Below are 24,007 nucleotides of genomic sequence, written 5' to 3'. Positions count from 1 at the left end.
TGAGACATTCACCAACAGCAAAATTCCAGGGAACTATTTGCCTGAACAGTTTGGTCCCTGAAATTAGAAACTAAACAACTCTGTAACATTTAACTCTAGGAAGGAAACTCCAAGGAAGTACTTTGTAATTTGAGTGGTTTCACTAATTTGCATTTGAAGGAGTTAAATCACTTGAGAAATAGCTGTCAGTGTAATGAACTAAGAGACACAAGCTAGTTTAAATGATATGGAAGATTATCACAATATCAAAATATGATTACACACCTCAAATGTCTCTATGACACAGGAGCACCATTCCAAGCTCGACTGCAAAGGTATTTTCTTCTTTGCCTCCTGACAATGGAAAACAGCGTCTCTCAGCCTATTATTTGAGCGGTACAGTGCAACAAGTCTGATGTTAACGTAGATATCATCTGGTCTTGCATAGAGCTCTGCTTGAATAAGGTCAAAAAGTTGATTCCATCCATCTTCACCTTTACAATCCAGCAACTGCTCCTATTGAACATGAAGGCAACACGTTAATATTTCGTCTTGCATGTGGGCCTTTTCAACAACTGCATTAAGAGACAATTCTCTTGCCTCCACCACACAGACTACATTACTTAAACTATTAAAGCTGAAAAGCTTCCAGTTATTACAAAGTTTGAAGAAATACTCAAACATTTAAAATACAAAAAAAACACAACAATTTGCCTCTTATGGATGGTATGTTCAGCTTGTGAAACCATTTGCTTCAAAGACAGCATACCCTGACACAGAATAGCCTGTCTGAAACAAGCATCTTAAGACTAGGTGTCATTGCTGCTGTGCTACACAAAACTAATACCTGTGCAAAAGTGAGATTGTGTGACTGAAGGCATTTACACAGTAATTGAGAATTAGAGCGTTCCTTACTTTATGCTGTTTTTAATCCAAATTAAAAAAACAAAAAAGCAGCGTAGAGAGCAAGGAAGTCTGAGTTCTCAGGCCTGCCACCTTCCTGCCAGTCACACAATAAATAGAGAACTGCCTACCTAGTCTTAACTTTTTGGATGTGACTACTAACATGATTTCCCTGCATTTTTGAAGACTGTCAACCCTGAAACCTTGAGAAGCGTATGAGAGCCTGCAGCTGCAGTTTTCTTGAAAGCTAGACAGAAGTGTCAAACAGCAAAGAAATTAACATTTCTTTAAATAGAAGAATAAATTCTAGAAGAATTAAATCTAAAGAATATTAATTCCATTAGATTTAATACTCAAGATTCTAAAATAATTTAGCCAGGAAGTTTTACATGAGATGACACGGGAAAAGTGCTCCAGTCAGATACTAGAAGCTTCTTTAAGTCACAGAACAGAGGTTGGAAATTGGCATTTACCTTCAACTTGTAAACAGCAGGGCTTCCAGGAAACACCTTAGCAGCTTTTTCAACCCAGTATTTTGTTCTTTCATCAGTGATGTCATTATTGCACAGTAACTCCGCTATCTTCAGCACTAGATCTTTCTGTGCTGGGTTCAAATCCACAGAGCGCTAGTTTTCCCCACGCACACACACGGAAAAAAAGTCAGGAAAAAAAGGTAACTTGATCTTGCAATCCACACAGAACAGGAAAGAATTACACCACTCGTTGAAAAGACACAGGTATTCAAATTAGACAGATCTATTAGTAAATACTTTCTGAATACATTAAGAAAGACCTCAGTTTCTAAACTTATCACTAGTTTACAGCACCCAGATACATCTGCTGCAACTCAAAAGAGCAAAAATTCAGAAAAGAAAAGATTTAGAAGAGCAAAAATGCAAAAGCCAGCTATTCTGCCCCTACCACCAGCTATACGCAGGCAGCTGGACTCTTAAGTACCTTTAGTCTAACTCCATATGGACACTTTTGAAGAAAGATATAATTAAGTCACACACTAAGACAAGCTGGGATGTATTGGCAGCAAAACTGTTGAGCACATCCTCTCCCTCCCTAAAACCTGAACAAAGGCATTCTGATGGTGAATTTCTCATTGGGCAAGCATATAAATGTAAATTATGTTTGCCCTGCCCCATCTCACTCCCCCCCCCCGCCCCCAAACCCAAACAAAACCCAAAAAAAAGCAATAAATACAAACAACTAGAAAACACCCTAGGTCTAGTCTTCCAGTAGCAACTAGATTACTGCTGTCATCAGAGCCCCTGCTAGGGAATTCGACAGCAGTCACAGATCCTTAGTCCAAAGGGCAACGTACGATATGGAAAGAATTTAATAGCAGGTAGCACGAAGACCCAGTCTAGGTCACAAAAGAATCAACTTAAAAAAAATACTGCTGAAGCAAATCATGTCAAATGAAGAATCCCCTCTGCAGTACATCATATACGCATTTGGCAACGGAAAGCATACATATTACACTTTTTCCACAAATATGTTTTCTTTTATGCATTTAAGAAATGTCCAGAACTGCATGATTTTAAAAGTCCCTTTGCAATGGATTAAAGCAGGACATTGGAGGTCAGTGGAGTGTTTACCTTGTAACATCCAAAAGCCTTTTCAGTGTTGCCCTCAGCTTCATAAATTTGTCCAAGAAATCTGTGTGCTTTCGGATCTCTCTCTTGCACACTGAGGTATGTATACATGTACCTACAGAACAGGAAAAAAAAAAGGATCAATATTCCTCAATAATATGAGTCTCTCTGTCCTCCCCCCCAGCCTCCATAGAACTGAAGCAGGAATTTAACATGTGACACAGGAAATGCAGTCATGGTTGGTTCTAGATACCTGGTCTGGACCTTAAAGTACAGAACAACATTATTTTTACATGTACAGATGCTACTTATTTGCCAGCAAGTATTGGTGTTTATTAAAAAAAGAAACTCTAACTGTAATAACTTCACAGAAACTGTAATAACTTCATAATACAGTGGAATAAAAGCCATTTCAAACGGTAAGTTTTTCAATATCACATAGATATTTATCTAAGTTGCTGTTTTATAAAGATTTAAACAGCATCTGATACCCATGTCTACTGCTACCTTAAAGCAGCATGATAGTGATCTTGATTTCTCCAGTCTACTTCATATTCATTTAGCTTTTCTATTATGCTTTAGAGAACAGAATAACAGCATACATCAACGTGTGTTACCTTTTAGCAAGATCATACTCTTTGACGTCAAAATACAGCTTAGCAAAAAGGAATCCTTTCAACGATTTCTGAAGGGGAAAACACACGACAAGCACATTTTAGACGTACAACACTTTCAAAGTAATTGAATAGGAAGACCCTTCTAATACTTTTGAGAGACTGAATTTGATAACTAGTTATCAGCTCCAGTCCGTTCCTCATATCCAAAGCTTTGTTTTTGAAAGATGTGGGATTTGGAAAACAATGTTTTTCCAGTAACCGGCGAAGGCTACTAACGTGAAATTGAGGTTACTGGTGAAGCAAGCAACAAGCCTTAATACTTGTAACAGCTCATAAACACTTCTGACTAAAGAGTGTAGAAGAATGGAGTCAGCTACATTTAACGTACAGTTTTTTTTTCCCCAATGTAACAAGGTTGCAAAACGAATCCCTAAATCTGATAGACTAAACAAGAAGATGCTATTTAGTCCTGCTCTAGTACATGTCACATACAACTGTTTAAATATAGGTAGACAATGCTTTCTCCTCAACTAAGAAATCCCACTTACTCTCAGTTTATATACAAAATGCATTGATGCATTAATTTATTTCTGATGTTACCAGTCTGAGATAACTTGAACACACTTGTTCTGGGGATGAAAGGTGAAAGGTATTTATGGAGGAATAAAACAGGGAAACGAAAGTGGAAAAAAAAGGCAAAACAGAAGACTGAGCAAGCAAGAGGGCAAGATGGCAGAAGCACGGGCAGGAGGAAATGAGTCAAAGGAATGAGCTATGAAACTACAAAGTCACAAGCAAAAACTTCAAGGTAGAAGCTAGATAACATGTATTTAAAATCTGAGCTCCCAACATCAGATCAAAAGCAGGTTTTGTTTGTGAACTCCAAAATACTGGAGGTAGTTAGGTCTACGGTGCAAAACGTTAAACAACTGTCTACATTCTAAACACACTCAAACTGCCAGTCTTCACCCCTCTCCCACCCTGAAGTTATCTACGTAAAACTTTAAAAAGTGAATTTAAATGAAAGCAGGCCTCCTAGTCTTCAGTCCATATTTTCAGGTATCACAAAGACGCACTGACATGCCAGAGTGGAGTCAAACTTGACACCTTGTATACAGGGATGAAAAGAAACCTCAAAATAAACGCTTGCAGCCTTGTAAGACCCTTCCCTCTGAAATCAACACAACAAGGAAACCAGTAACTATTTCCACCGTGGACTGTGCGACACAGTCAGTTGTAAACATCGCTCAAAAGTCAAAACTAAATGCATCCAGTGGCCTTGAGCACAAGAAAAGGAGAGGAAATGTTTTTTGTTGAGTCCACCAGAAATATCAAAACTGTGGAAAAGTATCTGTGAGTCTGGCAGCGATGCACTTGACACCGTCTAATCTAAACAGCACCCAAGTCGAATAAACAAAGTCACAGGACAATTTTGTTGCTGTTGGGAAAGGCACAAACGATGGTGTACACAGGCCCTGCATGCAGTCCCTAACGTATAATGGTTAGCTCGGGCACATTCAGGCTGCTAAATATTCTGCCTCTGCGATAAAACCAATTCAGAGCAGCAGAACGGCATCTTTCAGGATTAGGGCCCCATGAATTGCATCAGTCGGCTGAGACCTGCGTAGCATTTTCCAGCTATAATAGGAACGCTTGGAGTTTTTCACCCCTGTGCCCGGCTAGTGACAGAGAGCAGAGCCGTTTTCTCCCGGCTCTCCCTCCCTCGACGCTGCCGCTTCACGAAGCGGCCGCCCAGAAATATTAACCGCGCCGCACGTAAAGGAAACTGAAAGTTTAAGGCGGCGTGCTGCCTACCTGTGAGTTCAGTTTCTGAAGGGAAGTAACGCCGGGAAGTTAGGACCCAGGGGCCCACAAACCCGAACGGCTCTGTAACTCCCGGCGGGCTCCTCCTACAGCAAACCCAGGGCTCACCGGCCGGAGGAAAGACCCGCGACGTTTCCCGTGAGGAAACCCCTTTTCCCTCGCACCGGCCTCGAGGAAAACCCTGCTAAAAACCCCCTCCCGTCCGTGAAGCGCCGCGGGGCAGGGGTAGCCCCAACCCCCCCCCCCCCCGAAGCCGGCCACCCCAACCCCAACCCTCAGCCAAGCCAACCGGGGCCCCGGCCGCCTCTCCCCCCCGGGCCAAGGGAAACGGCGACGCCTCACTCACCTCTCTCAGCGAAGGCGCAGCGGCCTGCAAGGTGGCGACATAGCGCTCCACCTCGGCCTTGCTGCGCCTCAACATGGCGGCCGCGGCGGCGCCGAGCCCGGCCGGGCTCTGCTCCGCGCCGCGCCGCTCCCGGCGGGGGCACCCGCCGCGTAGCGCGTACGCCCCACCTTGGGCACGCTGCGCACGCTGCGCACGCTACATACGTTCCCGCGCGCCCCTGCGGCGCCCGCCCTGCGGAGGGTGCGCAGGAGCCGCCGCGCGTTACGCAAACTTCCCCCCGCGCGCCCCACGGCGCCCGCCCCCCGTGAACGCGCAGAAGCTGTCGCCACAGTGAGGGGCGGGGCGCTGGGTGGGGCCACCCCGCCTGCAGCGCATGCGCGGGGCTGGCGGCCGGCCGCTGGGGGCGGTCGTTGGGGTTCCGTGACGGGGCGTTAGGAAATGAGTTTGGAAATGGCCCTTCAGAAATCAGCTGGGAGCAGCTGTTAAGATGAGCAGGCTGCAAAGCTTGAGACAGGAGGTTTAAACTATTTTTATTATTATTTTTTTTTAAGCCGTAAGGCAGTTGCCCCATGGCTTAATTCCCAGCAGGAGCCCGCTTGCTGGAGGTGCCCAGCTCACTTTTCTGCAAGTTCCAGTCACTTTGGTCAAAATGTGGCCACTGGGCTGTCCCTGAGTCGTGTGATACCTCTGTGAATATCTCTTCATTAAAAATTCATCCCCTTCTCAGTCTCTAGCAACCCATTGACATACACAAGTTTCCTGCTACACCTAAGCACTACCGACATCTCCACAACTCCTACCATCTTTGCAGGAAAAATCAAGTATCCACCTTGTTTCTGTAAGGAGATCAGCAGCAGCCACCTAACACCCTAACCCTAGTTAACCAGAGTTAACCCTCTCTTTTATTATTTGCTCTATTAATGGTGATTTCTTTACACATTGGCTCTAATTCCATAAGAAGAATTAGCGTGGTTTTTTTTTCCCTCTGCTTTTTAAATGACTGGGGTTACAAGCAGTTTGTCAACACCTGCCAGGCTGAGGATTAGAAGTCTTAGCGCTGGTGCAGAGGAGAATCCGAGAGCTGGCTTGGGAGTCACTGGAGGAAATTTTTGCTTTTCATCATGGGGAGGCGTGTGAAATTGCCTTCATACAGACAAGGTCGAGTGCCTTGACGCTGGTCGGCATCTCTGTGGAATTAGCACCACGTTGTCCCCAGTGGTTGCAACACCAGGAAGGTAGCCCACCAGACAGGCCAGCAGTTGACCGGCTCTAGTGCTAACCTTGCAACCAGACCATACTCAGCTTGGCTCACTACACATCTTGATACCTTGGTAGGAACTGAGCTCAGGATTTGCCACTGCTGGAGGCAGAAAGGCTTTAGGCTCAGCTCCTTCCCCCTACAGCTACATCCATTGGGCTTTCTGAAGCGCTCCCTACTGTTATTCTAAGCAGGAGCTTCAAAAGGAATCTCTCTTGCTCATGCATGATTGATCCCATGCAGTAAAAAGGGGGCAAAGCTGAGGCATCCCTTCCTAAATCCCAGGCCCACAGCCTCCTTTGAGAGACCTAGTAGGGGTCAAGGTTCAAAAAAACAGTAATAAACTCAGCCTCTTTAAAGAAAGCACGTCCAGCTATGTGAAATATTTATAATACTGACAGACCAGGAAGTAAGCTTCAGCACTAGACCTGTAATTGTCCAGGTTAATTGTCTAATTGCTAGCTCCCTCCCTGTTTTGCACTGCTTTTAATAATGCTCTTGATGACAAAATCCATGGGTATTATTTCAATGATAGTTCACTCCAAAGACAGCTCCCAAGGGAGCAGTGTGAATTTGGGCAACCCTCCACTGGAGAGAGGGCTCCAATAATAAGAATAGAAGAAAAAAAAAAAAAACACCTGGAGGGTGATTAAACACTGTGACATACTGCCTACAGAGGCTTGTGAGATCTTCCTTGGAGATACTCAAAACTTGGCTGGGTAAGACTTTCGGTGTTGGTGCAGCTTTTAAGTTAGACCTGCTTTGAGCAGAGGTTTGGACTACCTGGCCTCTAGCGGCCCCATCCTTCAGAAATATTTCTGTGACGCAGCAGGCTTTGAACCCCTGAACCCTTGCATGCTCTTAGTGCTACACAGTGGGGTCTGAAACACATACACTGGTGTTAATGACACAGAGGCCACGACCTTGGTGCTACTGCACCAGAGCGCAGTCTTCATGATCAAGAACTTGGAAACAGCAAAAAACATTGACTTCAGGTCACAGGGTTACCGCAGAGCCTGCAGGAGGCGCAAACGAGGCTGCCGTGTGCTGGGTGGATATAACCACGCAAGGCAGGCCATGCCTCTCGGGGTCAGGGACTGTTTCCACCGCACTCTTTGAGCAGTAGGGCTGTGCATGCTCTCAGTGGAGCGTGAGAAAACTAGAAGAACTGAATTACAATTTAAAGGACGTATTGCTGAGAGTGGTCTCCTGGATCCATTGCATAGTCCAAAATCCCAACAGTGTTATCAGGCTAGTTATATAAACTTTTTTTTTGGGGGGGGAGAGGACTTCTTGTCATGAACACAATAAGGACTGCATTCAGCTACTGAACTGTTACTGTACTGAATAAATATATACAATAATAACAATAAAAAATACCTTACCTAGCACTAAACTGTAGGTTTGAGGTGAAAGCCGCATTACATTGAAAACAGGAGAGAAAAATGTGGTAGGAAGGTATGCATTTTAAACTCAGACAAGGTATTTTCTTTAGGAAAACCTAGTGACTGTGCCGATTCAGAAAACAGCCAGAAGAACCAAGTTGTTCGTTATGAAACAAACTGCAGTTTCTTTCTTAAACCTAAAAACTAAAGTGCATACGTAGGTTAGGCGTATGTCTCCTTTAAATCAGGATAAGGAAGTATTTACATAGTCACAGGTAGAAGCATAGGGAAGAAAGGCTGCCTCGCCGCTTTTCCACCCATCTCAAACACTCATTTAAGAGACGTGATACAAGTTTTAATAACATAGCCTTTATTGATGACACTGGAAAGATGTTTTGAAGCAACTAGTTTTCCATAAACAGGAAAGGAAATTTTGCTTGCTATGATGCAATTACACAAAATCCGTGTAAGTCACTAGTGTGAAAAAGAAAAAAAAAACACGTGTACTTGATAACACAGTACCATCAAGAATTCCTAAGTAACTGTATTTTCAATAGAAAAAGGAAAAATATAACAGGTGTGCATGAATAGAAGTCAACGGTATAAAACAATCAGGTGTATGTTATAAGGAATTCTGATGCCTTGTGAGCTCAGTTCTTGAGGATGACTAAAGAAATAGATCCTAGCAGGATCAAACCACATATATTTACACTCACAGTGTAAAAGTAATATTGCCAGTTAATTGAAATATGCATTTCCATTACTGTTGTAGAAGTTAAAGAAGCCAAGAAGCTAAATTTAAACCTCAGGTGTTCACATTTGTAACAAAATTCCTCTTGCATCCTGAATAATTAAGGCAAAGTATGTTATCTTTTGAAAATACCTTGTATATAGTTTCTGTATAAAAATATGAAATAAAAATAAAACTATATATATATATTTAATGGAACACTGTTATGTATGGTCCAGCAGAATAAGGCACAAAAAGTAAATACAATGCAAAAGCATATATAAAAGTTAATGTGTTACTCTGAATGGAATATAGCAAAATTCAAGTAGTTCTGAGTATGCTCATTTCTTGCAGTAGGAATATAGACTTCATATAGATATTTCATGCTAAGTCTGATGTACAAAGATTCATCATGTAAGCACAAACTATCAGAAGCAGGTCATTTGTACAGTGACTGTATTTAGAAACACGATACTTTTCAAATCATCTGAAACCAGGCTCCTTAATGAGACTATTTGACCTGAAATCTAGGCATGTTTTTTTTCCACGAAGTGAGGTATGTTTGGTTTCTTGCCCTAGACACTTAAAGTTTTATCCTCATGCTTAATTTGCACATCGATACTTTCAGTAATATAAATGACACTACGTGTCCGTAACGTTGGACACATTTGCAAAGTGTGTCTTTGCAGGTATTCACAAGAGTATTTTCTATCTAAAATTCCACAGAGATTACTGTGCACAATGGTGCACTTGTACCAGTTCAACTGCATTATCAGGGTCAGAAACCTTTCAGGTGAGTTGATATTTAATTTAGTCTGTAAGTGTGGCCTATTTATCAACAAATAAGTATACATGTACATGTATAGAGAATGGAAAATTTCAAAATATCTCGATTTGATTGAAAGGCATGCATCACAATCTGTTCTCTGATTGCAGCCTCAAAGTCCCCCCCCCCCCCCCCACGAGTAATACGTATAACATTTTCATAAAGAACAGGGAGAGCAGATAAGTCTTCACTTCCTTCCCAAAGTTTCAGCTAGTTTCTTCAGTCTTTTCTTCAGCTCTAGAGGAAACTTTTCATAGCACTTTTTGCAGACAGGCTTCATATCAAATTCAACAAATTTATTCCTAAAATGACAAGGCAAAGAAAAAAAAAGTCCCATTTTTAATGGCAAGGATATTGAAAAAAGTAAGTATCATAGCATATGTGCACAGACAAAAAAATACAGCTCCAATTTATACATGTCTATGAAGTTACTGCCACAAGGTTATATACATTGTAGACAGTAATTACAGTACTGCATGCGAGTTATGCAGTCTTCTCCCAAGTGTCCATATTTATTAGCTGTGTCACTTAAAAGGCCTTTCAAATCTCATTGCAGAGCAAGGCAGACTAAACATAAGATAATGAAATAACATTATTCTGAGTTTGCAGTTGTGTGAAAAATATTTTGGTTTTGATTGCCATGAATGCATGCAAAAATTTTAAATAAAAGCACCCTTAGCACTAACCAAAGAAGAAAGGAGCAGAGGTGGTGGTGAGAAGGAAAAAAAGTTTACAGACAGATTGGCTTTTTCTTTTTCTGCTTCTCTTTATCCTTCGCTTCACGTTCCCGTTTGGCAAGGCGTCGCTTAAATTCATCTGGCATTTTCTCATAACAATGTTTGCAGACAGGTTTTAGATCAATTTCGACAAACTTATCCCTTTAGAGTTAAACAGAAAAAATAAAGGGACAGAAAAGGAGGAGAGTTAAGAAGACTTAACTGAAGGAAGAACTGAACAGACAGCTGAAAAAGATGTAGATTAGTAAATAGAGCAAGAGGAAGAAACAGGCGCAATTTTCTCAGTGCTGATTGTATGGTTTTTGTACCGTAACAGTTAAACTACAGCAACATTTCCACTGTAAAGATAACCACCGATCCATTTTGAAGGCATCACACCTATCAATAAACTTACTTGAGTGTTAACTTAGTGTTGCAGGTTGAACAAGCGAAACAGTTCACACACCATGCCTTATTCAGAGCAGACACAACTAGAGCAAGTGAAAAGAAAAAGGAAATCATTAGCATTACAAAAAATATACATATAAAGAAAAAGCTGTAATGTTCACGAGACATGAAGAACAATCATTTGATTCTTATATCAAGTATTGAGGACCATAACAATAACATGGCAAGACTAGGAAGGCACATAGGTACATGTGAATGCTGTGCAGTGGGACCATGAAGTGTTGATAAAGCTGTCTCTGAGGGTACATACAATGCTATGGTCACCAGCAAGACCATTTTAACAAATTTCTGACTCGCGTTGCTTGCTTCTACCTCATCTCATAGCATGCTGACCTCAGGCAACTGTTTTATGAGGCCATGTTTCAAACATGACCAGGAGACTTTTTCAGCTGAAAAGCAATCCAGCAAAAGGGTGTTTATGTTTTTATTCTGTTTCATTCCCCAGACCCTGCTCAGACCGCAGTGCCATCAACTATAGCACTTGCCTGGCTGAAGAAACTAACTTGAAGCTAGGAATCAGGACACTGCTGGTAAATCAGAGGTACCAAAGTGAAAAAAAGTTATGGACTAACGAGATAAATCACTTTATCATGATAAACATGAATATATTTTTACTCTTTGTTTTGGAGAGAAAGCTTTTTCTCTTTGTTCTTTATCTCTCTTTTCTGTTCCTCCTCTCTTTCACAGTATACCTTCCCAATGTTCCTTGCCAAAACTTGCTTCTCTTTTTAACCAAATGTAGAGGATCCAGGGCAATGCAATGCTTTTCTCCTAAAATGCAACATTTTGTCAGCAGCAAACAGAACCAGCACATTGTCATGCAAAACTTTTTTTTCCTACACTATTGGGCCAAGCACATCCACAGAAGCATACAGTTATTCACCCGCTTGCCAAAATAATACTAAGCAGATGAAAGTCTTCGCTTATAAGCAACCTCTCCAATACAGTCATAGACACTCTCTTGAAAAACTGTTGCCACAGATGTCTGTTTCACCAGAGAGAGAGAAAATAAAGTACTGGATACTCATCATTTGTGACAGCAGTGTCAAATTTCTGTGCAGGAGTGAAAGAAGAAATGTAGAATAATTGAAGACACACCATGAAAATAAAGAAATGACGACATTTCAATCTGTTCAGTTCAGTGGCTGACACATACAATATGGGAGTCAGATTACACGATGTAACGTAAGAAACACACAGAGATGTGGTGATCAGGCAAGGCTGAGTTATTCATTCGCTTCAAGCCCCAGTTCTCTTCATTCAGGATTTCAGCGAAGGGGAAGATACAGCTTCCTCCAAAGCCTTCTGGATTGTTGTTCTGCAGGTACAGTCCAGTCCCAAAAATGTGGGGAAAGCACATTCCCAGAATGTGGGTCTCACCCTATATTTACATGACTATGAACTACCTTATGGCTCCTTTTAAAAGCTAGAGGCTTCCGCCCACTTTGCTAATAGCTTTGGTTTAGGTGAGGCTAACATTGGTATTACAGTGTTTACTTCAGGCAGGTGTAACCAGGAACAAAGTAATGTGGCATTATTGCAGGTAGAATGATTTGCCTTTGGACAACCAGCTATGATAAAATGCCAAAAAGCATCCAAAATAATCCCTCCCCCTGCCCCCCAAAATTAAAGCACTCATTTCCGCTTATGCCTTCACAGGACAGATCTTTACAATTCCTTCCTGGTTTTGTGAAATTATCATCAGCCTAGATTTTCAAAAGACAGGTGCCTGAGATAGATAGGCAAATACCTCCAGGAAGTGGATTGAAATAATGAAAGTTAGGCACTTAAAAAAAACCATTAGAAAGCCCACCTAAATCTTTAAATATCTAAATTCTTTTTCAAATCCGGATCATGATCCCTAAATTCATTTGAGAAGATGCCAATGTAGTCATTCTCACAGTTGCATGTGTTCATTTTTAAGGTAGGTGGGGCAGGAAGCCACCAGTGCATCTCCCAGCATCCCTGGCCTTTCCTTGTTACTAAAGGGTTTCCAGCTGACCACAGCTCTCTTTAGACGCTGGGTGATCTTCCACTATCACAAAACATTCACTACAAGGTCTTCCTACTATTTGGCCTCTGACTAATCAGATCTATCCTAATTTCTGATCAAGATAATGGCCTGTTTTGGTTTAATGAGAACAGCCAGGGATTCAACAACGGCCTTACTTCTGCTGTTAAGAAAGAACTTCCATCAAAATGTAACGTTAAGAAAACAGTCAGAAAAGTGCTTACCATCTCCTTCAATCACACGATTGCAATGGAAACAAACATCACCGAACAGCTGAAGAGGAAGGAGAAGTAATGAATTTTTAATTGAATGATTTTATCAAGAGTAGCTTCTCAAAATAACAAAACACTCTATTTTGGCTGATGGGCACAGTAGCTTTACTGTTTATTTCAGTAAAAAAAAAGAGAAAATTAGCAGGTCTGCTTTTGTTTTCCAATTAAGTTTTGCATCATCTTATCAGAAAAAGTCTCTGTAATGTTGAAGATGAAAACATCTGTTTACATCTGCTTGACACTCTAAAAATGTTGTGTTGTTTTGTTTTACTATTTCTCTAATCCTGAACATTTAAAATACAGCAAAGTCACATACAGATCTTTAGTAATCATCCAATTTAATATTTGGACTTAAAAGCAAGACTAGAACAACATGCTACTTTTTCTGGCAAAAGCTGTAAGGAAATGCTATGCTTAATTTATTTTTCTTAAAATCAATCAATCAATAAATAAAAGGCCAGAAATCCTTCATTCCATTTCCATACTTAACATCTGTCCACAATGTAACTATCTATGAATGGTTTTGTATGCCCAAAATTTCATGTATTTTTTTTCTAACTGTAGGAGCTGATGTAGCGAATGACATTCCTTCAACATACAACTCTTGCCTGGTGTACGTTCTTGCCCTGTCATGGATGCAGCTATTTCTACTAATGTCACGGCATTTATTGCCTACAAGTGTGCCAGCAACATTTCAATCATCTGCCCTTCATCGCTGACAAATTAAGAATCCATCTGTAATTAGCAGATGCCTTACAACTCCCAGAGATAATGCCTACTTCAGCCAAGCAAAGGTGTGTACGTGACACCTTGTGGTTGGCTTCCAAATAATAATGGTTTATACCTTACAGTGCTGCACTGCACAATTAAGGGCGTCTGCAGGGAACTGTATATAGCTCTTATTTAAATGCAAGTGGTCACTAGGTGGTGTCCTCTGACAAATTAAGTCTTTGTAGTCTTAGGCAGCTGAACGAATGAGCTGGGTGATGCTGTGTATCCTAACATAGGATCATCTTAGAGTAGCAGAAAAAAAACACGCTACTCACAAAGGCTTCGTGTCAAACCACAGCTCCTGAATGGCAAATCTTCTTATATTTCTTGGGAAAGATTCGGTGTTATTAGCTGCTCTCATCTCGCAGATATGCAAAAGCTTGAAACAGCTCTACATAAGCGCCACTAAGCTTGAAGAACAACTCGATACTGATTAGCCCATCTAGTCTTTGTGAAATCCCTGCAGTTATGTTTTTCAATGCCAGATTTATAATTAGAGAAACCGATATAAATTAACTGCAACAGAACATCTGCTAATTAGCTTTATAACCACAGGTGATTATGAGAAATCAGAAGAATATCTATGGTCTTCCATCTCCTTTAATAAAATCAATACATGAGTTTAACAACACAATTTCTAAAAATATGCAACCTTACCTGATTGTAGTGGGTTTCACAATATGCCAAGCCTTTTCTCTCATAATGACGATGACCCAGGAATGGCTTTTCACATTTCGCACAAACAAAATGAAGAAAATTATATACATTTTTGGATTACTTGGAAGTAACTGTATTTTTTCTGGAAAGCAAATCAAACAATGTGAATGTCACGTCTACTGAGCCACTGATTCTCTTGAAAAGGAGAATTAAAACTTGTCTTCAACATTTCAATCCAAAAGTTACAAAAAAAGGAAGCAAAGTGATGTGTTATCAACGAACAGAATGAAGAGAGATTAAATAATAAGCACCATCATTACACTCTTGTGAAGAAAGCTCTTGCTGGAGGAGATTTTCTAAACAAAAGGAATAGACCACTTATCTTCCTAATTTAAAACGAAGATATGGAACTAAGTCTTGTACATGCCCTTGAAATATGAAACCCTCCCATGAAGTGCTTTACCTGTAGCAGGTTAACTGTGAAAGACTTAAGAATATTATGGTGCCCAGTAATATTACAGTTATCACAGAACTTTACTGCCTTTCCATATATCCCGCTCTTCACTTTGTGAAATTTTCTTCTATAAGGGCCTGGCAGTGCTTCCTCTGATTAATGATTTTAGCTTCACAGTCAAAGGTCTCTGCAAGGTTGGAAATTACTCTCATTTCACAGTGAAAGACCAGACATGAGAAGGTTGAAAATAGGATTAGGAGAATGTATATACTCATTATTCCTGCATACTTTTCTAATCCTTTCATGTAGACTGATCAGCAATATTCCAGGTATGTTAATATTTACATTTGTGAAAGACAATGTATCAGCTATTGTTTACCTCCACATGCCACTGTTTGCCCATAGCATTCACCACTCGTCCTTCAATTGGTCTTCTACATGCTCCACAGATGGGGACACCCATTTTGTCATGGCAGGGTAAACAATATAATTCTCCCTTCAACTCACGAGCATCAGCAGTAAGCTCCTTCCTGTTCAAAAGTTAATTAATTGAGAGCATGAATAAAGGAACTGAATGATTTCAACTCTTGAGAGTTTCTGGAGATAATCTAATTTTTAGCATTTGTTTTAGAAATTGGATTTATACTACAATAATGGATCTAGCAGCATCAAATATGGCAATTCATTTTTTTTTTTTTTGAAACAAGACTGATTCCATAGTAAACTGAGAAAACCCTGCTAAGTACAATGCATTAAGTCTCTCTGAAAATAGCTACTGAGCTGTTTTCAAACGTGTTTGAAAGCTGTAGTCATGCTTGGCTTCTATTCTGGTCCTCTTATCACCTGTTTATTTTAGCTTTACATAAATGTAACTGAAAGGAAAATGCAATTCTTTACATTTTCCCTGTGGTATAAAACATCAGAGAAAGAAAAATATGAGCTGACACTGGCACTGACGCAATACTACAGGTTGATTTTCAAATCAGCCTTTGCTACAGCACTGAAACGATAGCTTCCTTTGTACCAAAAATAAACAACTAATAATGTGTGCTATATCCTACAATGTCCCCTGATCTGTGCATCTGGGGAGGATGTAGAAACATGAAGCTATGTAGACTACAGTTGCAGAAGCTGATAAAATGAGGTAAGGGAAAGCTTCTAAGAAAATGTCTTTAAAAGGAAAGAACAAAATTTTTCATGCAACTCAGCTAAAAAGAAATAACATGGGCAAGATAGTAACTCAAGCAGCTAAGGAGGATCACTTTCCTACCCTTTGTTGCAGAAAAAGAAGCTATCAATCATTTTGCTGCTACAAAACCATTTACCTGTGCCCAGACTTCGTATTTCCTAAGAAAATGCTGCAGATTACAATCTTTCATTACTGCCTAACATATCAGCTGTTGTTTGAACTAAATATCTAACTCCACCGTCCCAAAAGCGATAACCAGACACACATCTGGCTACAATGCAACCCAAAGCTCTCCCTTTTGACTGTTTAACAGTACTGGATTTCACTTTAAAATGTAAACGGAAGAAGCAAATAAAAACAGCATTTTCTTGTCTTCCTTTGCAGAACTCAAGTTACCCGCAGTTTGCACAGTTGAAGTGATCAGGGTGATAAGGATCATTTTTGAATATGAGAGGCTGTTCGTCAATAATGGCATGACACTTCTGGCAAATGTACTTTCCCAAGCCTCTGGCCTTTTCCCTGTTATGGCAAGGACGGCAGAGATGTCTGAAACAACATAAAAAACATAGGTAAGTACCAGCACCAGTTAGTACCGTGAAAAATATAAATCAAACATCTATTAGAACTTCATTTCAATCAGCCTTTTTTGGAAGAAAAAGTCTTTAAAACAATTTCTTTGGTAGGTAAACCAAGTGCAGAAGAAGGAGGGCTATCACTGTATTTCCAATCACCACAGAACTATCATTTCTTCAACTTGTTTGAATTTAAGCTGTGTCAAAACACAGAAAACAATGTTCACTACAGATTCTCACTGCTGAATATTTTACTCTCAAACTCTTAAAAATTTAGCTTGGAAGCTGGATGGCCACACAGGTCCTAATTCTATAAAAACAACCATGTATGTCATATTAAACTTATGAAGTCCATGGCCATATAATCCACTTGCAAAACATCCTTGTGATCACAGCTGGTAAAAAAGTGAAGGATCCCGATGAGCTGAAAACATTTATTAATGAATAAGGTGCTGAACTGGACCCAAATTGGAAGCCAATGTTGGAAAAACAAAAATTGATTTAAAAAAATACAATACTTCTACATCTGAATGTTGTCTCTCTGATCAGAATGTACCCTACCAATCCTGAAATGTCACCGGGTACAGATGAGACCTGGTGTTGACAAGTAATCTGGTGTTGAGGTAGATAAATGGTTAAGATTTTATGTGCATATTTTAAGCTATTCATTCTTAATTTTGTGATGCACCCTTAGACCTTTTTCTCATAAAAGCCACTTCAGTTACTCCATCTCAACTGGAAAGTTTTAAGGGCCATAACTTCTAAGTCCCACCTCTCATTTCATTTTATTCATGAGCAGTAACAGAAGGATGAAGACCTACCTCCCAGCATTCTTGACAAATCCAATATCTGCCAATACTTGTTGGCAGATGTCACAGCAGAAGCATTCTGGATGCCAACTATTGTTCATAGCCTTAATAACACGACCAATAATGAACTCACCTGTAAGAAACACAATGACAAGAATTTACAATACCACGCTAGACAAAGTTAAAAGAAACCCACAAGTGAATCACTACAATTGCATCATCATCCTCTCCTCATATACTGCCCACCTCCCCCCAAATCTGGTAGAATATATTAATAATTTCAGTGTTGCAGTTCTGGTTCTAAACTCTGTAATTTGGGTTGTTTTTGTTTGCTTTTTTTTTTTTTTTGTGCTGTGGGTCAGAAGCAGATGTCCTTGCTGATGGACAACCTTCTGTTCTTTATATATAAGCCTTTTTCCACCTTCTCTCTGCAATTATCCTTTTCCAGTCCTTTATCTGTTTTTTTTCTCATCTGATCTCAAACTCTTGCAAAATATACAGAGTTCTTTATATAATATGGCATTCTTGTCTCCTTATCATCTTTGCCTTTCTCCTCTTATAGAAGAGGACAATTTTAAATTGTCATTTACACAGTAGTGGCTTCTACTCCACTAGGTCTGTAATCTAGCCTTGAAGGGGCTCTATACTCTAAGCACAACCGAACTGAGCTTGGGTGGCGTTGGACCTACTGGAAAAAACAGAAAAGAAAAAAAAAAAACAACAACAACTATGAAGTCAAAGTGCAAAGATGCAGTGGGAGAATGCACTTACTAAACAGTAAATCCAACACACACAACAACTTCTAACCTACCACAAGGAGTCCTGTCCTGCAAGGCATTGAAAAAGTGTTAAAATTACCGTTGTGCATGCACTGTGTGACTCCACTGCACAGGCAGTGGAGCCATGTCCACCACGCACGGGACACGTGTTTAGTTGTTCCCTACATGGACGTTGTAGCCGAGGCCCCTGAGCAGTGCCCCAGAGCACTCTGCCTAAAACGTGCTGGGAGCTCAGCTTCCTGGTGCTGAGGAAGGCTGAATCGTGGCTCCAAAGAGCCTACAAATCAAACAGCTGTCAAAGAGGAGCGATCCATCAGATAACAGATGTGGATGAAAGGAAGTCTAGCATGCAACTCTGTGGCATTCCCATGAAGTCATAGCTTTTCAAGAATAAAACCTGATGGACTCTAAAAACGTCAGGAAAGCTTGAGGCATCACTGCTGACAACAGCCCTGTTGATTTTGGCCACCCTTAGTAAATCCAAACACTGGAAAAGCCCAGTTTCAGTTAGGACCCATAAGGCGCTGTAGGTAAGAGAGCAGAGTGACCTGGGAGGCAGCCCAGCCAGCCAGTCACACCCTCCAGCAAAGTCACTTACTTTTAACCCATCTGTCAGAACAAGTCAGTCCGTAAAACTGATGAGCTTTTAACAGAGCCGGTGCTATGAGGAGCCAGGGTAGGAGCAGCTGAAGCTGTTTTAGATGTGGAGCTGGGCAGGAGAAACCCTGGAGATACATGGTGTAGCTCCTCCATACCCCTCTGCCTGGGACCAGAACAGCTTCTGGTATCCTGCAAAAGGCTCCTGGGTGCTGAAGAGGTAAAGCCTCCTCTGCCCAGCCCACCAAAGGCGAGTAACAGTGCTAACAGAGAGGAGCCGTGTGTGAACAATGCTGGCGTGCAGGAAGAGCAGCACTTTCTGTTTGAAGAGGTTAGAGAGGAGGGTTTGCGAAAATCCTTTGCAGGCCAGAAGCAGGGATGCAGACGGGGAAGCCCTGGCACAGAGGAGCAGGAAGGGGACAAAGGAAGGGGGCTGCAGAGTGACTGGAGGAATACAACAGGTCCTCATGCTTGGGAAGTGACTGGCCTGCCTGCAGACGGAATGAAGTGAGACACTTTCTGGTTTGCCGCATACTTCAGGTTTGCTCAGATATCACCATTAAGCCCCTTCTTCCTCTTCCCTTTCCCCTCCTTGTTCAAATCTGCAGCTTTAAATTCAAAGCTCCAGAACATCTGCTTCCCCCTTTCCCAGCACCCAGCCCCTCCCTCTGCACAAGGGAAAGGCCTTACTAAGATAAGCAGAAGTTGTAGCGGCTTGCCAAGGCACCGCGGAAAAACAAGAGCTTCCCGACCAGCTCAAGCAATGGTACAGTAATGACTTCTCAGCCCTGCCCAAGCAAATGTGTCACACACAGAGAACACAGAGGGTAAAAAACCTGGCAATTGATTACAGCGTAGCAGATACGCAAGCATTTACATCATCAGACAAATTGACAAAAGGCAGCCTTCAGCGTTACACAGGTTAGACATCAGATGCTGAAGGAATTTGTTTCAGAAATATGAAAGGGGACCAGCTGACTCATCAGCTGATGGTAAGAGTAGATGATGAAGACTGTCCCTGCTTCCATGGAGGAGGACAACACGGATGGGTTATAACTGTCAAAAGGGATGACAGACTCGCTGGAGGGTTTCAGCTGCATGAGAAGGGCTGAATATAAGCACATGCATGTAGGTACAGATAACCATGAAATGGTCTGTTCATTGGGTCACTGGACCAACAGCTTAGCTGTTCACTCAAATAACGCAAACCTTTTTTAAAAAACCTACTGATTGATGACCTGTAGGAAAAGCAGCTCCCCAGGTTCTCTGAAGCCTAGTTCATTCTGGAAGTTCAGATGTGTGGGGCCACCTCCCAGAGGAGATACAGAAGGGTTGCACATCTTCCCCCAGCAATACGCTGACTTCCCATTTGTGATCAGTGGGAAGCACTTTGCCTCAACGTAAAACTTACCACACTGATGGCAGCAAGGGGCGAAAAGCATTTGAAAATCATGTTCACAGTACTTCCTCCCTTCAAACTGCAAATGGAAAACAAGCCGAGAGTTAGAGGGATTAGGAGCATGCCCTTGACATAAATACTGTAACATACCAGGATGTTTCCAGATGCAACTGGGTAGCAGAAGATGAGGAGTTGCACAAAAAAACAAACCTGACCATCTGCTAGAGAAACGGGCACCAAATTCACCCACCTTAAGTCAGCTACTAGTCAGCACATGGCATTAATAAAACACTAATCCTTTAATACTGTTTAGAGCATGTGGCATTTTTCTGTCACCCCTTTACCTCACAACAGATGCCTGAATTTTGACAGACTGACAACAATCTGATGCAACCGATAGGATTCTGGGCAGGAAATTAGCTTTCGAAAACCTTTCCTGGGGGGAAGCATTTTCTCTGAACCCATTTGATCCCTTCCCCACTCTGCATTTCCTGTAAGAATGGCCCAGCACACTGGAGGAAGTAAGTCTGGGGGGAGGAAGAACCCCCAGGGACAGAAATCCTCACAATTTATGGAGCAGTACAGCCAAACATACAGAGAAATAATGCTTTTCCTTCACAATGGTTGTTTGAGGGAATTTTAAGAAACAAAACTCTCTAAATTGACTAGATGAAATTGGGAGCTGATCTAAAGGGATTTGGAGCTGAATTTTTTCAAAGCTTAAAGAAGTTCAGTTGTAGTTCAAGCTCACAGAGAAAAAAACTATGGAAAAAAAATTCTACAGCACTGCATTAGCAACCTAACCAAGAAATATGTAAAAACATGTAGACGAGTATGTCCTGAAGTGAAGGGAAATGTTTAGATACCTTCAGGCACATCATTAGTAGACACAAATGCCAACTAGCATGTTAAAACCAGACAGACAATATTAGGTATGTTTGGATTTCAATGTCTCAGTTTAAAACACTGGAAAGAGGGATAGCAGGAAAACCCCAGTTCCTTCTTTGTACTGAGTCTAACACAAAACAAAGCAAATAGCATAAAATGCTACCCACAAATTAAGTTTTGGTGCATGGATAGCAAATACAGCAATAACCTTTTACACTATGAAATTTCAAGGATCAAATACGATATAGTAATTACTTGTGCAATATACAGAGCCATTGGCAGGGTTGTGATTTAATGAAATAGTCTAGAAGTCACTGGAAACTTGAGAGCAGAAACTTAATTCCTGTGCCCAACCTGAACTGCACCTACAAGGATCAGAAAGACATATGAGATATATACAGACTCTTCCAGAAGTCTATCCTAGCAATTTATCGAGGCTTTTTTCAATGTAATACTCTAAAACAGATGAACTTCTAATTGGAGTTTGTTGTTGTTGTAGTTGTTTTTAAATTGAGAGACAGGGGACTGACTAATGAAAATTAATGGAAATTATTGGTTAGTTCAGAATTGTGCTTGCTTCCTGCCAAATATAATCCTTTTTAAACTGAAGAAAAGCAGAAAGCTTCCAGCTTTGTGTAAACAGTTGGTACAATGGAAGATGCACGGGTCTGCTTGGATTTCAGAGCCACCACATGTTGATCTGGGCAGACCAAACAGGTTTGTGTCGGGCAGGTTGGTTACTATTCCGTGTTGTTTGTATTTTCAACCTTCTTGGCTCGTTTGTGCTGCATTTGTGGATGACCCAGCAGCTCCCCCCTTAGAGAAAGCCTTAAGCTTCCGTAACAAGTCCCACAGCATGTATTTTAAAAGCAAGGTCATTGAACTGGTGGAGGTCCATGGGTTAGTTGCATAGCTCTGCGTTTCATTTCAGAACATTTCACCACAACATTATCTCCAGCTGATCTCCGCATCTTTACTAACTTAGGACATGGGAAGACATGCCTAAAACCTGCTTCTTTAAAGACACTTCCTCTAAGGTAGTTTTTGGTAGAGCCCAATTTAAGAACACACTCCAGGTGCAAATGGAATAGAAATAAATCTGAGAAGCTCACTGCAGCTGCACTTTCCTTTTATCTCGCTATAGGTAGTTAGAAACTACTTAAAAAAATAAACAAAAACTAAAAGGAACTCTCCTCTCATTTAGGCCTCATAAAGCAAAAGTCATGCATCTTTCTATTTCAGTGATAATTACAATAACAAAGCAATACAGATTCCCCAATTATAGGAGTACTCTTGGGAGTCCTTCATTAGGATTTTGCTGTATTTCTTCCCCCGTGGGCTGCACCTCTCTAAACCCTTTCATCTCCCCGCCCCTCAGCACAGAGCAGGCTGGCCTTTTTCTGGAAGGGCATAGAAAGAGGCTCTTACTGCCCCAAAAGGGCTTTAAACAAACAGCTGCACTCCAGGTAGGCTTCATCTCTCCTGACTTCTGCTGTCTGAAGGTGAAGTGCCCGCGGTCCCCGGTGGGACAGACCTCTAGGGAAGGACAATTGCTGAACCCAGGAATAACACGGTCTTGAGAAAAAGCCACTGAGTAATTACAAGGCGAAGAGGGACAACCTGTCCCTCTGGGCACGGTGCCACCAAAGCTGCCCATGCAAGCAGGCTGTTCTGCTGTAAGTACAGGACCGCACGCTCTGCTGGGTTACAAAACTGCGTGGCAGCGGCTGTAGGGAACGCAGACTGCAGACGCGTCCTGCAGCGCAGCAGACCTACCTACACCTGCATTTCTTCCAGTGCAGCCCGACCAGTTCCACCCCACCACGGTGGAGCACCCAGCACGAAAGCTTATCACATGGCAGCGTTTGAGTGCAGATGTGATAAGCAGCTTAATGACTAACTGGGGGAACTCTGCAACGCTCGTGATAGGCAGGGGGAGAATATTTGACTTCCCGAAATCATTTCCAAGAAACACTGGCTTAGCTAAACGGGACACAGAACAAACACGAAGTGATGCAGGTCTACCAACAATGCCTGCATTTACCCACAGGGAACCTGCTCAGAAAAACACGTTGCCTGGCCACACCTCCACATGCATCTTGTTCAAGGGTGCATTAAACCAGTCGGAAGAAGATAACCTTTCTGCCCTTCTTCTCCAGTCACTGTTTCCTCACGGTGATACAGATCATCTCAGAGCACTGTCAGCCATCTCTGGAGCACTGGCAAACCTAAGCCCACCCTCTACCTGCTTCGGGCTGTTCCTGTTCCTCCCTCTCCCCCAAAATGCTGTCACCCATTACATTCCCGACTTGCACGCCTAAGTGCTACACCAACTCATGTGAAAGAAGAGCAAGCTCTGCCCTTGTCCCTCCTTCTCCCTAAGGAGCACCACCAGGAACCATGGCAGGGTTTCCACTGCCATCATCTCACTGACCTCTCAAGTGCTAGGTGAGAGCTATGCTGGCAACACAGGACAAGTGTGGACACCCTAAAGGGTGCAGAGACAGAGGAGAGGGCCCTGCCGAAGATTTCCAAGCTGAAACAGCCCCAAAGGCGCAAGGGCTGGCACAATATGGACCTTCACTTTCTTCAGAAGATGCCAAGTACAGGCCGCTATAGAGGAAGGCTGGGTGAGATTTCTGAGCCATCATCTGAACCATCATCTCTTCAACAGCAGCAGGCAGGCTTGCTGGTATGGAGAGGAACTGCAAGATCTTGTGGTAGACACTAGGAGGACTAGAGGCAGAACAGTGGCCTGAAGTTCAAGCCACACACAAGTCTTTGGATATTCTCTTAATCCCAATCATAATTTTATCCCTACAGTAGCTGTGGCAAAAGGTAACTTTTCTTAGCTGAAACCCTCCACCATAAAATATTTTATGCTGTATGCCTCTGGCCTTCAGATAACCATAAGCTGGTTTGCAAGGTCTCATAGCTCTTGCTGTTAGATGTC

At 41.8% G+C, this 24,007-nt stretch overlaps 2 protein-coding genes across 3 annotated transcripts in view; both read right to left on the bottom strand.

Annotated features, from left to right (window-relative positions):
* Positions 1 to 5,583, bottom strand: part of LOC310892154 (E3 SUMO-protein ligase RanBP2-like) — a 42,080-nt gene extending 36,497 nt beyond the window's left edge. The window contains exons 1-5 of one of the 2 annotated variants that reach the window (XM_083819530.1): positions 5,274 to 5,583; positions 3,104 to 3,171; positions 2,490 to 2,601; positions 1,356 to 1,508; positions 265 to 495 (exon numbers count right to left, since the gene is read on the bottom strand). In XM_083819530.1, coding sequence (XP_083675656.1) covers positions 265 to 495; positions 1,356 to 1,508; positions 2,490 to 2,601; positions 3,104 to 3,171; positions 5,274 to 5,348 — 639 coding nt within the window. In that variant the 5' untranslated portion in view covers positions 5,349 to 5,583. The remainder of the gene's footprint in view (positions 1 to 264; positions 496 to 1,355; positions 1,509 to 2,489; positions 2,602 to 3,103; positions 3,172 to 5,273) is intronic. The other variant, XM_083819529.1, reaches the window with a different exon arrangement.
* A 2,682-nt stretch (positions 5,584 to 8,265) lies between these two features.
* LOC310892187 (LIM and senescent cell antigen-like-containing domain protein 1) lies at positions 8,266 to 21,249 on the bottom strand. Its single transcript, XM_083819628.1, has 8 exons — positions 20,179 to 21,249; positions 17,404 to 17,524; positions 16,407 to 16,556; positions 15,201 to 15,351; positions 14,368 to 14,460; positions 12,892 to 12,940; positions 10,604 to 10,679; positions 8,266 to 9,774 (listed from the first exon to the last, which is right to left on the bottom strand). Exons 1-8 carry the CDS (start codon positions 20,312 to 20,314, stop codon positions 9,660 to 9,662), a joined length of 891 nt encoding a protein of 296 aa, XP_083675754.1. The 5' UTR covers positions 20,315 to 21,249; the 3' UTR covers positions 8,266 to 9,659.
* Positions 21,250 to 24,007: the final 2,758 nt, after the last annotated feature.

The sequence above is a fragment of the Anser anser genome, assembly GCF_964211835.1.
Source record: "Anser anser genome assembly, chromosome: 1".
NCBI classification, from domain to species: domain Eukaryota; kingdom Metazoa; phylum Chordata; class Aves; order Anseriformes; family Anatidae; genus Anser; species Anser anser.
Note: the sequence above shows the minus strand (reverse complement) of the source record. Positions and strands in the feature narration are given on the sequence as shown.